This window comes from Oppia nitens, unplaced genomic scaffold (assembly GCF_028296485.1).
Source record: "Oppia nitens isolate AA-2021 unplaced genomic scaffold, nextdenovo-longstitch-racon4-pilon3 scaffold2_pilon_pilon_pilon, whole genome shotgun sequence".
Lineage (NCBI taxonomy): Eukaryota > Metazoa > Arthropoda > Arachnida > Sarcoptiformes > Oppiidae > Oppia > Oppia nitens.
Window position 1 is genome coordinate 5,592,336 of NW_026533210.1, and position 13,219 is coordinate 5,605,554.

The 13,219-nt window shown below is 30.5% G+C and overlaps 2 protein-coding genes across 6 annotated transcripts; both read left to right on the forward strand.

Moving 5' to 3' along the window:
* The first annotated feature begins 415 nt into the window (after positions 1-415).
* On the forward strand, positions 416-5,852 carry LOC128955025 (perilipin-4-like). 5 transcript variants are annotated; one of them, XM_054300655.1, is made up of 13 exons: positions 416-975; positions 1,055-1,372; positions 1,456-1,695; positions 1,769-2,008; positions 2,081-2,320; positions 2,817-3,056; positions 3,130-3,369; positions 3,441-3,680; positions 3,812-4,051; positions 4,114-4,352; positions 4,849-5,088; positions 5,162-5,401; positions 5,787-5,852. In XM_054300655.1, the coding sequence occupies exons 1-11, from the start codon at positions 483-485 to the stop codon at positions 4,855-4,857; spliced, it is 2,739 nt and encodes a 912-aa protein (XP_054156630.1). In that variant the 5' UTR covers positions 416-482; the 3' UTR covers positions 4,858-5,088; positions 5,162-5,401; positions 5,787-5,852. The 5 variants fall into 5 exon arrangements, with proteins under 5 accessions (XP_054156630.1, XP_054156629.1, XP_054156631.1 ...); XM_054300654.1 differs by lacking the exon at positions 5,787-5,852 and adding an exon at positions 5,474-5,695; XM_054300656.1 differs by lacking the exon at positions 5,162-5,401 and having other exon boundaries at positions 5,787-5,851.
* Positions 4,957-7,154, forward strand: LOC128955844 (perilipin-4-like). Its single transcript, XM_054301522.1, has 7 exons — positions 4,957-4,978; positions 5,162-5,401; positions 5,474-5,713; positions 5,787-6,026; positions 6,099-6,338; positions 6,414-6,812; positions 6,898-7,154. The coding sequence occupies exons 1-7, from the start codon at positions 4,957-4,959 to the stop codon at positions 7,152-7,154; spliced, it is 1,638 nt and encodes a 545-aa protein (XP_054157497.1).
* The last annotated feature ends 6,065 nt before the right edge of the window (positions 7,155-13,219 follow it).

The window sequence follows — 13,219 nt, forward strand, 5'->3', positions numbered from 1 at the left end:
TATTGTAAAAGTACAGTATGAATAATAATACGACAATACATTACAAAACTTAAGCAACATTTTTTTAGACAAAAATAAAACATACAGAGAGTATAGAAATTACAAAATTGATTAATACATTATTTTTAAAGTCATTAATTTAAATGATATTATAAATATGAAAATTTTACACAATTACACAATACTTTAGTACTTTTTTGAACAGATCACCACATCCTATTAATGTAAATATTTTTGTAATGTAAAATAAAATAATACAATTAATAATAATACATATTTTTGATTGTCAAATCATAAATAATATATCGTTAACTAATTACAAAAAAAGACAAAATATGACATCAAAGATTAGACATTTAGTGAAACACTTGTCTCAATTAGTTTATATAAATACAAGTCGCATAACAATAAAATTATTGCCTATTAAATAGTTTTGATAATAATAATAATAGATAACAACTAAAATATTAGTTAAAAATAATATGAAAATTTTGATTTTCGCACTATTCGTAACCGCCGTTTGCGGCGGTTTTATTAGAGACGAGTCGAAGATCGAGACCAGAAACCGAAGATTTTTAGGATTTGATTTGTCATTTGGAGGAAATGATCAAAAAAGCGGTAATGGAGTCATCAAAGGCGGTCTGAGTGGTGGTGTCAATGGAGAAGCTGGAGTTCAAGTTTCTGGTGGTGTCAATGGTAAAGCCGGGGCTCAAGTTTCTGGTGGTGTTGATGGAAAAGCCGGAGCGCAAATCTCAGTAGACACCAATGGTCACATTAAAGGACAGGGAGATGGTTTGTTTGGCGGACTCTTCAACGCTATTAATCCATTTGGAATGGTTAAGAAAGGTCTGGATACCGGACTCGGTTTGGCCGGTGGTCTCGTTAAAGGAGGCATTGGTTTGGGACAAAATTTGGCCAAAAACGGCATCGAATTGGCAGAAAAAGATGTTGAGTTCAAGAAAGATCTGGCGAAAGGTTTTTTAATTCTAAACATTCATTGTTTACTATTAATCATATATATATATATAATAATGTTATCAATGCATTATTATAGGTGCTTTGAATGGTGTATCCAATCTTGTTGGTGGACTTACTGGCGGACTAATGGGCAGTCATGACGGACACAAATGTCCAGTGGCCGAAGGCATCGAAAATGTATTGGACACTGGATTGGGTGCAGTAGGAAATGTATTGGAAGGTGTTAAGGGAGCAGTTGATGGAGGTTTGGGTGGAGTGGGCAATATGGCTGATCAAGGATTACATTTAGTCGGAGGAATTGCCGATAAGGGATTAGATATAGGAAAAGGTTTGATGAAAGCAGGCATTGATTTAGCCGATAAAGACATCGAATTTAAGAAAAATCTCGCAAAAGGTATGGATTTTCTCTGAATAATATTTATATTATATTATAAATTAAAAATAAAATTAACATTATTTTATTATATTGTACTGTAGGTGCATTGAATGGTGCATCCAAACTCGTGGGAGGACTTACTAATGGACTCACTGGTGTACTGGGAAGTGTAGACGGAATTATTGGTGGTGGATTAGATACAGCTGGCAATGTTGTTAATAAAGGAGCTGGTTTAGTCGGTGGACTCGCCAAAAACGGTATGGATTTGGGTAAAGGTTTGGTTCACGGAGGCATTGATTTAGCTAATAAAGGGCTTGAGTTTAAGAAAAACTTGGCACAAGGTAATTTTTTAGAATAATACCCATTATGATAAAAATATATATAATAAATTAATACTACTTTATTATATTATAGGTGCGCTCAAAGGTGCATCCGATCTCGTGGGTGGACTTACTGATGGACTAAGTGGTGGACTGGGAGGAGTAGAGGGTGCAATTAGCGGTGGTTTGGATGCAGCAGGCAATGTTGTTAATAAAGGAGCTGGTTTAGTCGGTGGACTCGCCAAAAACGGTATAGATTTGGGTAAAGGTATGGTACACGGGGGCATTGGGTTAGCTAATAAAGGGCTTGAGTTTAAGAAAAACCTGGAACAAGGTAATTTTACAATAATACAAATTATAATTAAAAATATATATAATAAATTAATACTACTTTATTATATTATAGGTGCGCTCAAAGGTGCATCCGATCTCGTGGGCGGACTTACTGATGGACTCACTGGTGTACTGGGAGGTGTAGACGGAGCTATTGGTGGTGGTTTAGATACTGTAGGCAATATTGTTAAAAACGGAGGTGGTTTAGTTGGAGGACTCGCCAAAAATGGTATTGATTTGGGTAAAGGTTTGGTCCACGGAGGCATTGGTTTGGTTGATAATGGCTTAAAGTTTAAAAAAAATTTGGAACAAGGTATTTTTTAAATATATATAATTATTATAAATAAACAGTATTTGAATGATCATATAATATGTTTCATATTATTATCATATACTTTATAATGTAATTTATAATCAGTTATTCAGTAGTCGTATATAACATTAGGAATCAAATGATTTTTTTCATAAATTTGTTTTTATCCTTATTATGAAATCTAGTGGTCTAAACATTATATGTTATTAAATTGTTTCTCACATAAACTAATACAAATTTTAAAACTAACTATAGTATTATTTTACTTATTTTTTTGATATTACATTGTTATTCTAATGTTATTATGTTTTTTATAATTTAAATAATATTAATAATTTATATATAGCATTATATATATGTTAGATAGTTTATAAAAAATTTATATGAGAAAACTTATTACTAACGACTTTTATATAACGTTAGTAAACAATTATATATGTTATACAATAATATGACTCATAGACTTTATAATAAAATTATCTTAACTATATTACAGGTGCATTGAATGGTGCATCTAATCTCGTGGGCGGACTTACTGATGGACTCACTGGTGTACTGGGAGGTGTAGACGGAGCTATTGGTGGTGGTTTAGATACTGTAGGCAATATTGTTAAAAACGGAGGTGGTTTAGTCGGTGGACTCGCCAAAAACGGTATAGATTTGGGTAAAGGTCTGGTGCACGGGGGCATTGGGTTAGCTAATAAAGGGCTTGAGTTTAAGAAAAATTTGGAACAAGGTAGTTTTACAATAATACCCATTATAATAAAAAAATATAAATAATAAATTAATACTACTTTATTATATTATAGGTGCGCTCAAAGGTGCATCCGATCTCGTGGGTGGACTTACTAATGGACTAAGTGGTGGACTGGGAGGAGTAGAGGGTGCAATTAGCGGTGGTTTGGATGCAGCAGGCAATGTTGTTAATAAAGGAGCTGGTTTAGTCGGTGGACTCGCCAAAAATGGTATWGATTTGGGTAAAGGTCTGGTGCATGGGGGCATTGGGTTAGCTAATAAAGGGCTTGAGTTTAAGAAAAACTTGGAACAAGGTAATTTTATAATAATACAAATTATAATTAAAAAATATATAAATAATAAATACTACTTTATTAAACTGTAGGTGCATTGAATGGTGCATCTAATCTCGTGGGTGGACTTACTGATGGACTTACTGGTGTACTGGGAGGTGTAGACGGAGCTATTGGTGGTGGTTTAGATACTGTAGGCAATATTGTTAAAAACGGAGGTGGTTTAGTCGGTGGACTCGCCAAAAACGGCATGGATTTGGGTAAAGGTTTGGTTCACGCGGGCATTGGTTTTGCTGGTAAAGGGCTTGAGTTTAAGAAAAATTTGGAACAAGGTAGTTTGAAAAAATTATTATTATACACAAAATTTGTATTTTGATGATTATATTATTATCATACACTTTTGTATACTGTAGTATGAGACATATAGTTTTWATTAAATTATTATTACTATGTTGTATTAMAGGTGCATTGAATGGTGCATCCAATGTTTTGGGTGGACTTACTGATGGACTTACTGGTGTACTGGGAGGTGTAGACGGAGTTATTGGTGGTGGTTTGGATGCAGCTGGCAATGTTGTCAATAAAGGAGCTGGTTTAGTCGGTGGACTCGCCAAAAACGGCATTGATTTGGGCAAAGGGTTGGTTCACGGGGGCATTGGKTTAGCTAATAAAGGGCTTGAGTTCAAGAAAAACTTGGAACAAGGTAGTTTTAGAATATTTCCAATTATAATACACAACCAATTAACATTTTCTATTATATTGTAGGTGCTTTGAAAGGTGCATCCGATCTCGTGGGTGGACTTACTGATGGACTAAGTGGTGTATTGGGAGGAGTAGACGGAGTAATTGGCGGTGGTTTGGATACAGTGGGCAATGTTGTTAAAAACGGAGGTGGTTTAGTCGGTGGACTCGCCAAAAACGGTATAGATATTGGCAAAGGTTTGGTTCACGGAGGCATTGGTTTGGTTGATAATGGCTTAAAGTTTAAAAAAATTTGGAACAAGGTATTTTTTAAATATATATAATTATTATAAATAAACAGTATTTGAATGATCATATAATATGTTTCATATTATTATCATATAATTTATAATGTAATTTATAATCCGTTATTCAGTAGTCGTATATACCATTAGGAATCAAATGATTTTTTAGTAAACTTGTTTTTATCCTTATTATGAAATCTAGTGGTCTAAACATTATATGTTATTAAATTGCTGCTCATATAAACTAATATAAATTTTAAAACTAACTATAGTATTATTTTACTTATTTTTTTGATATTACATTGTTATTCTATTGTTATTAGGTTTTTATAATTTAAATAATATTAATAATTTATATATAGCATTATATATACTGTATGTTAGATACTTAAAAAATTTATATGAGAAAACTTATTGCTTATGACTTTTATATAACGTTAGTAAACAATTATATATGTTATACAATTATATGACTCATAGACTTTATACTCAAATTATCTTAACTATATTACAGGTGCATTGAATGGTGCATCCAATCTTGTGGGTGGACTAACTGATGGACTTTCAGGTGTATTGGGAGGCGTAGATAAAGCAATTGCTGGTGGTTTGGATGCAGCAGGTAATGTTGTTAATAAAGGAGCGGGGTTATTCGGTGGACTCGCCAAAAACGGTTTAGATTTGGGTAAAGGTTTGGTGCACGGGGGCATTGGGTTAGCTAATAAAGGGCTTGAGTTTAAGAAAAACTTGGAACAAGGTAGTTTTACAATAATACAAATTATAATTAAAAAAAATATATAAATAATAAATACTACATTATTATACTGTAGGTGCATTGAATGGTGCATCTAATCTCGTGGGCGGACTTACTGATGGACTCACTGGTGTACTGGGAGGTGTAGACGGAGCTATTGGTGGTGGTTTAGATACTGTAGGCAATATTGTTAAAAACGGAGGTGGTTTAGTCGGTGGACTCGCCAAAAACGGTATTGATTTGGGTAAAGGTCTGGTCCACGGAGGCATTGGGTTAGCAAATAAAGGGCTTGAGTTTAAGAAAAATTTGGAACAAGGTAGTTTGAAAACTTTGGTATACTGTAGTTTGAGATATATAGTTTTAATTAAATTATTATGTTGTATTATAGGTGCATTGAATGGTGCATCCAATCTTTTGGGTGGACTTACTGATGGACTAACTGGTGTATTGGGAGGAGTAGACGGAGTAATTGGCGGTGGTTTGGATAAAGTAGGTAATGTTGTTAAAAATGGAGGTGATTTAATTGGTGGAATCGCCAAAAACGGTATGGATTTGGGTAAAGGTTTGGTTCACGGAGGCATTGGTTTAGCTAATAAAGGCCTCGAGTTTAAGAAAAACTTAGAACAAGGTAGTTTTTTAGAATAAAATCATTATATTTGAAAATATAAATAATAAATTAATACTACTTTATTATATTATAGGTGCGCTCAAAGGTGCATCCGATCTCGTGGGTGGACTTACTGATGGATTAACTGGTGGACTGGGAGGAGTAGACGGAGCAATTAGCGGTGGTTTGGATGCAGCAGGCAATGTTGTTAATAAAGGAGCTGGTTTAGTCGGTGGACTCGCCAAAAACGGTATGGATTTGGGTAAAGGTTTGGTTCACGGAGGCATTGATTTAGCTAATAAAGGGCTTGAGTTTAAGAAAAACTTGGCACAAGGTAGTTTTTTAGAATAATATCATTATGATAAAAATATATATAATAAATTAATACTACTTTATTATATTATAGGTGCGCTCAAAGGTGCATCCGATCTCGTGGGTGGACTTACTGATGGACTAAGTGGTGGACTGGGAGGAGTAGAGGGTGCAATTAGCGGTGGTTTGGATGCAGCAGGCAATGTTGTTAATAAAGGAGCTGGTTTAGTCGGTGGACTCGCCAAAAACGGTATAGATTTGGGTAAAGGTCTGGTACACGGGGGCATTGGTTTGGCTGATAAAGGCTTGGAGTTTAAGAAAAATTTGGAGCAAGGTAGTTTTAAAAAATATTATCTATTATAGTACACAATATGCTGCATATAATAAAGACAACATAACTATGATATAGGTGCGTTAAATGGTGCATCCAATCTTGTTGGTGGACTTACTGATGGATTGGGAAACATAGAGGGAACAATTGATGGTGGTTTGGATACAGTAGGCAATGTTGTTAATCAAGGAGTTGGTTCAATGGGAGACGTTGTCCATCAGGGATTAGATATAGCTGGGCGACTACCTGATCAAGTTAGCGGTACTGTCAATGATCTAACTGGCAAACTTGACGGACAAGCACAGGGAGGTGTGAGTTCTGGTATTGATTTTGATCCATCAGCTGATCTATCAGTCGGAGGACAAGCACAGGGAGGTGWGARTTCTGGATCAGCTGATCTATCAGTCGGAGGACAAGCACAGGGAGGTGAGAATTCTGGATCAGCTGATCTATCAGTCGGAGGACAAGCACAGGGAGGTGAGAATTCTGGATCAGCTGATCTATCAGTCGGAGGACAAGCACAGGGAGTGTGAGATTGATTTTGGATCAGCTGATCTATCAGTCGGAGGACAAGCACAGGGAGGTGAGAATTCTGGATCAGCTGATCTATCAGTCGGAGGACAAGCACAAGGAGGTGTGAGCTCTGGTATTGATTTTGATCCATCAGTCGATCTATCAGTCGGAGGACAAGCACAGGGAGGTGTGAGCTCTGGTATTGATTTTGATCCATCAGTCGGAGGACAAGCTTCAGTAGATATTGGTGGCAAAAATGGTATCGGTTTTAACGCTCAGTTGGGCGGATCCACTGATATTAACTAAAAACTCAAAACGATTACTAAATTTAATTTAAATCTCAATATTAAAATTATTATTAATTTGTAAAATATTAAAAAATTCATAACAAATAATTGCTTATAAATAGTAATTAATTTTGTTTGTGTCTCTTTTTAATACTATTTGCTAACATTTGATTTTAAAATAATATTCTATGAAATATGTTTAAAATAAAAATTTGCATTAACTTAAAAATATTGTATATTATTAAATGTTTATATAAAATATTAATATTTTCTTTAAGAAAATGAATGTTTAATATTTTATGTACAAAAAAACTCAATGTATGCTTATGTTTACTTTTATAAATTATAAAAATTATTATATTATGAATTTTTGTTGAATATTATGCATAATAAATACTATACAATAAAATGAATTTTTATTCTATTAATAAAATTTCTATTTATTATTAATTTTGAAATATAACTTATGTCTCTATAATAAATATCAGGTTAACTATATGATGGACACTGGATATAAAATGTCTAGTGATCTTAAATTAATTTTTTAGAAAATAATTAATAATTTATAGTGTATTTTGATAGCAATTTAAATTTATATTGTATGCAAAGTTTATACTACAGTATATGCAGTGTTGTAGTGTATGCAAATTTAGCTTTGAAAATCATACAGTGCTTTTAAATGTACTTTACTGTGTTATGTATTATACGGGTGGGGGTATGGAAGATACAAACGGCCCTCTCCTAGTTAGGTTGGGATAGCATTTAAGCTATAGGAAAAAGCATAATATAGTGGGGGTCGTCTAAAATTTAGTTGTTTTTAATTAATTTAATTTAATTAATACATTGTAGGTTACTATTTGTAGAATAAAATTATTAAAAAAATTATTGTATTTAATAATGAAATTTTAATAATAAATAGATTTTTAATTAAACAGAAACCGTATGTTCGTATAGAATAGTGTAATACTATTAATATTTTACATATAGAAATATTTCTAGAAATTTGAATAAAAAAATAGTAATATTCAATTACAATTCATCTAAATAATTAAACTAAAAATTGATAAATAACAGGACTCCGATATAAATAAAATTATTTTAGAAATTTTTAAGAAATTTTCTCGTATTTTTTAAATACTATATTTTTTATTTGATTAAAACTATAAATACTGAAAATACTGTACAGTATATGAAAAAAAATAAAATGTTGTTTACATAAAAATTAGTAATACTGTACTATAATTAGTATTACTATTAGACAAATATAGCTTATATCAAAATATTATATTTATTTTTATCAAATAAATCAATTGATTAATAAATTATTACTATTCTAAATAAAAATTAAACAAAAACAATGAAAGTTTTAATATTAATGTTTGTATTAATAAGCAGTATTTCAGCTAATTTTTGGGACAAACCTGTCGGACACTTTCTAAAAGATGGTTTGTTTATCTAATTATTAAGATTTAATTATAAATTTAAATAAATATCTTTATAAAATATTAAATATATATATAATTATTTAGCATACAAAAATATAAAAGAYCAGTTTARATATGCAATACATGACACTAAACAATGGATACAATCGGCTAAAGAGACAATCAGAGAGTGGAAAAATAAATTAAGATCTAAGTGTGGTATTTGATGATTATTTATTTATTTATTTATTGAAAAATTAAAAAAACTAGTGATTATAAAGTATAATAAATTTTTAATATATATATATATATATATATACTAATATCAATAGATATGAAAACACTACAACATAACACAACCACCAACAGCTCTGTGGATGAAAACATAGATTGGGTAACAATTGGTAGTCATATTAATCGGGAAGTCGTTATTGATAAGAGTGATTATAATAGCAAAAAGCTGATCATACCTACAGAGACAGTCATCTGTACGAATGCATCGGATTTGGATATAACTGAAACCAGACATCAGGAAGAAAAAGAAATATTGGATGAAATATCGATTATCAAACAGATTCGTGATTTAGACAAACAGTTAAATGATAACAAATTAATACAAAAACAACTTAATGATCGTATAAACTATTTATTAAATATATTACATCTTTTAAAATCTGATGATCAATACAATAAAATATAATATTAAACATGKTTTTATTTATTTGAATTTATTTTGATTTGTTATCAATTTTTAAAAATAAAATTWATTMAAAAGTTTGATAATAAGCATAAAATTTAAATGATAAAAATTTCCATAAAAATATTTAACATTTTCAAAATAAAATTTAATTTATTTATGTAATTTGCTATAAGTAAGTCATATTTTATTTTATGGTTATTTATAAATTAAATTAAATACTCATAACTATTTTAGTATTTAGTTAAAACTTATGATTCACATAATTTGAAATAATRACATAAATAATAAACAGTGGCTAAAATAGTTAACTAAGAAGACAGTCAGTAAAMAGTTAATACAGTACTAAAATTGACTTATAAATTAAAATAAGTTATCATATATTTGCTTTATATATTTGTAAAATAAATGATGGGTTTGCCGTCGTGTTGTAGGTTTGAAAGTTATTTATTTAGTTAAAAAAATTAAAAGTAAAGGTTACACAAGTTTTTAGTATAATTGTATAATAGTTGAGACGGTGATGAGTTATTTGTAGTTTAGTGACCACACTATTGATTGTTACTGTTTTGGGAACAGTGGTATTTTGGATGTCTTGTGATCCGGTTGTTTGGAGTGGGCTCCTGATGTGTGGCATTTAGATTGATGTGTTGGGTATGAGTCTCAGTCACCGAATGGTGAGTTAAGTGGGACACCAGCTTATATAGGATGATATGTGACCTGAAGTTTATAGTGTCTTTTGGCGGTGATCCCGGTCAAGGATTTTAATAACATTAAGTTTGTATGTGTGTCAACGTGTATGTGATTGATATTTGAAGTCTAAATTTATGAGTTGATTATATTTAGAGAAATATTATCAAAAATGTGTTTAATTAGTGTATAGTGTTTAATGGGGTCAACTGACCCTTACAATGGTAATGTGTAGTTTATGCTAGTGTATGACAAATATAGATATACCATAAATAGGTTAAAGTAGAGAAAGTAAATCTCATACTATATTTAAGTTATAAAATAGTTTAAGTTTAAAATAATAAAATTCATTAATACAATTGTGTCAATATATAGATATATATGGTATTTATTCTGGGAATAGATATAAAATTAAATTCTATATTTAATAAAATAACATAAATTCAAAATATACTTTACATCCCCCTGTTTTAAAAAGAGGCGTTAGAGGGATTTACAAAATTAGTATATGAAAATTAAATTTAATAATTTTTTGTTTTGTAATGATTTAATGTAATTAGATAATTAATGTAATTTTTTGTGTAGCGCTACAAAACATTGCAAATGTATTATCTTAAGTTAATTAATTGATTTAATAGATAAAATAGAAAATAGAATTTTTTTAATATTATATTTTTATGTACTTAGTACTGATAAAAATTATTTAATATTTAAAAAATGTATTAATTTTTGTCACTTGATGGACACAAGTTGACGGCTAATCCTGGCTTTGGTTCCAGTGCCTGAATTGATTAATTATGAAATATTTTAACTATGGTTTATGACCTATAAATAGCTAAACAGGCTTTGGTTCCAGTGCTTTGGTTTATTGAAATGGGTTAATATGTAATGCTATATGATTAATAGAGGGTAATCTGGCTTTGGTTCCAGTGTAAATATTATTTGTTAATAATTGTGGTTTTATTATTTAATAACTAAATTTTAGGTTATTATTTATTTATTTTTTTAGTTAAAATTAGTCTATTTCAATTTTATTGATATCATTTTCGTTATCAATTTGATCAATAATATTGACTGTTTTAGGAACAGTAAGGTTTGATTGGGGATTAGCTTTGTTTGCTTTATTATTGAAGCAATCTATTACCCAATGGTATCTATTGCGGAAGCCTAACTTAGCGCATATACCACACGGAGTATTAGGTGGATTAGGATTAGAAATGTTTTTATTGGTTTGTTTAGACTCAGGAAATATGTTTGAGCGATCTTGAGATAAGACATTTGCATTGCTTTTTACATAATAATTTGAGCGCTTAAAATTATTTTCGGCTGTTTGTGCAATAGTGTAAAACTCAGCAAAAGTTTTGGGTTTTACAGCCGTAAACGCATTAATTAATTGTGGATGTAAGTGGTGTATCATAATAGGTATGATTTGTGTTTCTGTCAATTTCGCAGCAATACCGAAGCGTCTTTTGGTCTCAAAGTAGTCTTTGATACCGACTTTAACATCATATTTGTGGTCAATAAAATCGACAATAGGTTCAACAGTAGTTAAACCAAATCTATTAATTAGTTTAGATTTAATGCTAGAAAAGTTATTGTTATCAAAGTTTTCGATGTACCAATTTAAGGCATCATCTTCTAAATAATTTCCTATCATTACAGCTCTTTGTTTGTCTGACCACGAGTTAAAGTCAGAGATCATATCAAATCTCTTGAGCCAATTAACAATAGTAATTTTGTCATTTAGACCTTTATAAATTTGTATTTTATGCTTACTAATTTTTGCGTAAGTGTTGATTGGGCCCTCCTTTTCCGAATCGGTCGACTCGTTGTCGCTGAGGATGGGAAGGTTGAGTGGTGTTTGTGGTATGTTGTCTTGTGTTGATTCGTTTGGGACGTTTGGAGCGATTTCTGTTTCGGTGTTCTGGTCTACTGGTTGTCGTTGAGTTGACGGTTGTCGTCGCGTTGTTTTCTTTTTCGCCATTGAAATGATTGTACGCTGCTACACCACCGATAACTATTGCGTCTGCTGCGATGAATGGTACCGTTTTCTTAACTGTTGTTTTTGCTGCGATACCAATGCCTCTAAAAATAGCACCGATGATGGCTCCGTAACCAAAAACTTGATGAATAGAAACAAATAATATGATGATAACGGTTGAAATCACAAGTTTAAAAATGTTCATTGGATTGTAGATAGAATGCACTTTTTCGGCTACACTAATCCTGCCGACTTGTAAAATAAATGATGGGTTTGCCGTCGTGTTGTAGGTTTGAAAGTTATTTATTTAGTTAAAAAAATTAAAAGTAAAGGTTACACAAGTTTTTAGTATAATTGTATAATAGTTGAGACGGTGATGAGTTATTTGTAGTTTAGTGACCACACTATTGATTGTTACTGTTTTGGGAACAGTGGTATTTTGGATGTCTTGTGATCCGGTTGTTTGGAGTGGGCTCCTGATGTGTGGCATTTAGATTGATGTGTTGGGTATGAGTCTCAGTCACCGAATGGTGAGTTAAGTGGGACACCAGCTTATATAGGATGATATGTGACCTGAAGTTTATAGTGTCTTTTGGCGGTGATCCCGGTCAAGGATTTTAATAACATTAAGTTTGTATGTGTGTCAACGTGTATGTGATTGATATTTGAAGTCTAAATTTATGAGTTAATTATATTTAGAGAAATATTATCAAAAATGTGTTTAATTAGTGTATAGTGTTTAATGGGGTCAACTGACCCTTACAATGGTAATGTGTAGTTTATGCTAGTGTATGACAAATATAGATATACCATAAATAGGTTAAAGTAGAGAAAGTAAATCTCATACTATATTTAAGTTATAAAATAGTTTAAGTTTAAAATAATAAAATTCATTAATACAATTGTGTCAATATATAGATATATATGGTATTTATTCTGGGAATAGATATAAAATTAAATTCTATATTTAATAAAATAACATAAATTCAAAATATACTTTACATATTATTATTATTATTATTATTATTGAGAAATTATAATGATAATAATATTAATGAGATGAAATTTGAAAAAACTAATATTGATATAAATGTTAATGTATTATATTTAAACTTTTACATTTATTTAAAAAATACAATCATTCTAGAAATATTAATATTAGTACTAAAATAACATTGATAAAAAAAATCTAAAATCTAAACAGTACAAACATATTGTACCATTAAATAAATTTTAAAAGTCTAACTTTATTTTATCTAAATTATTTTTATGTTATAAAATATTATATTTAAATT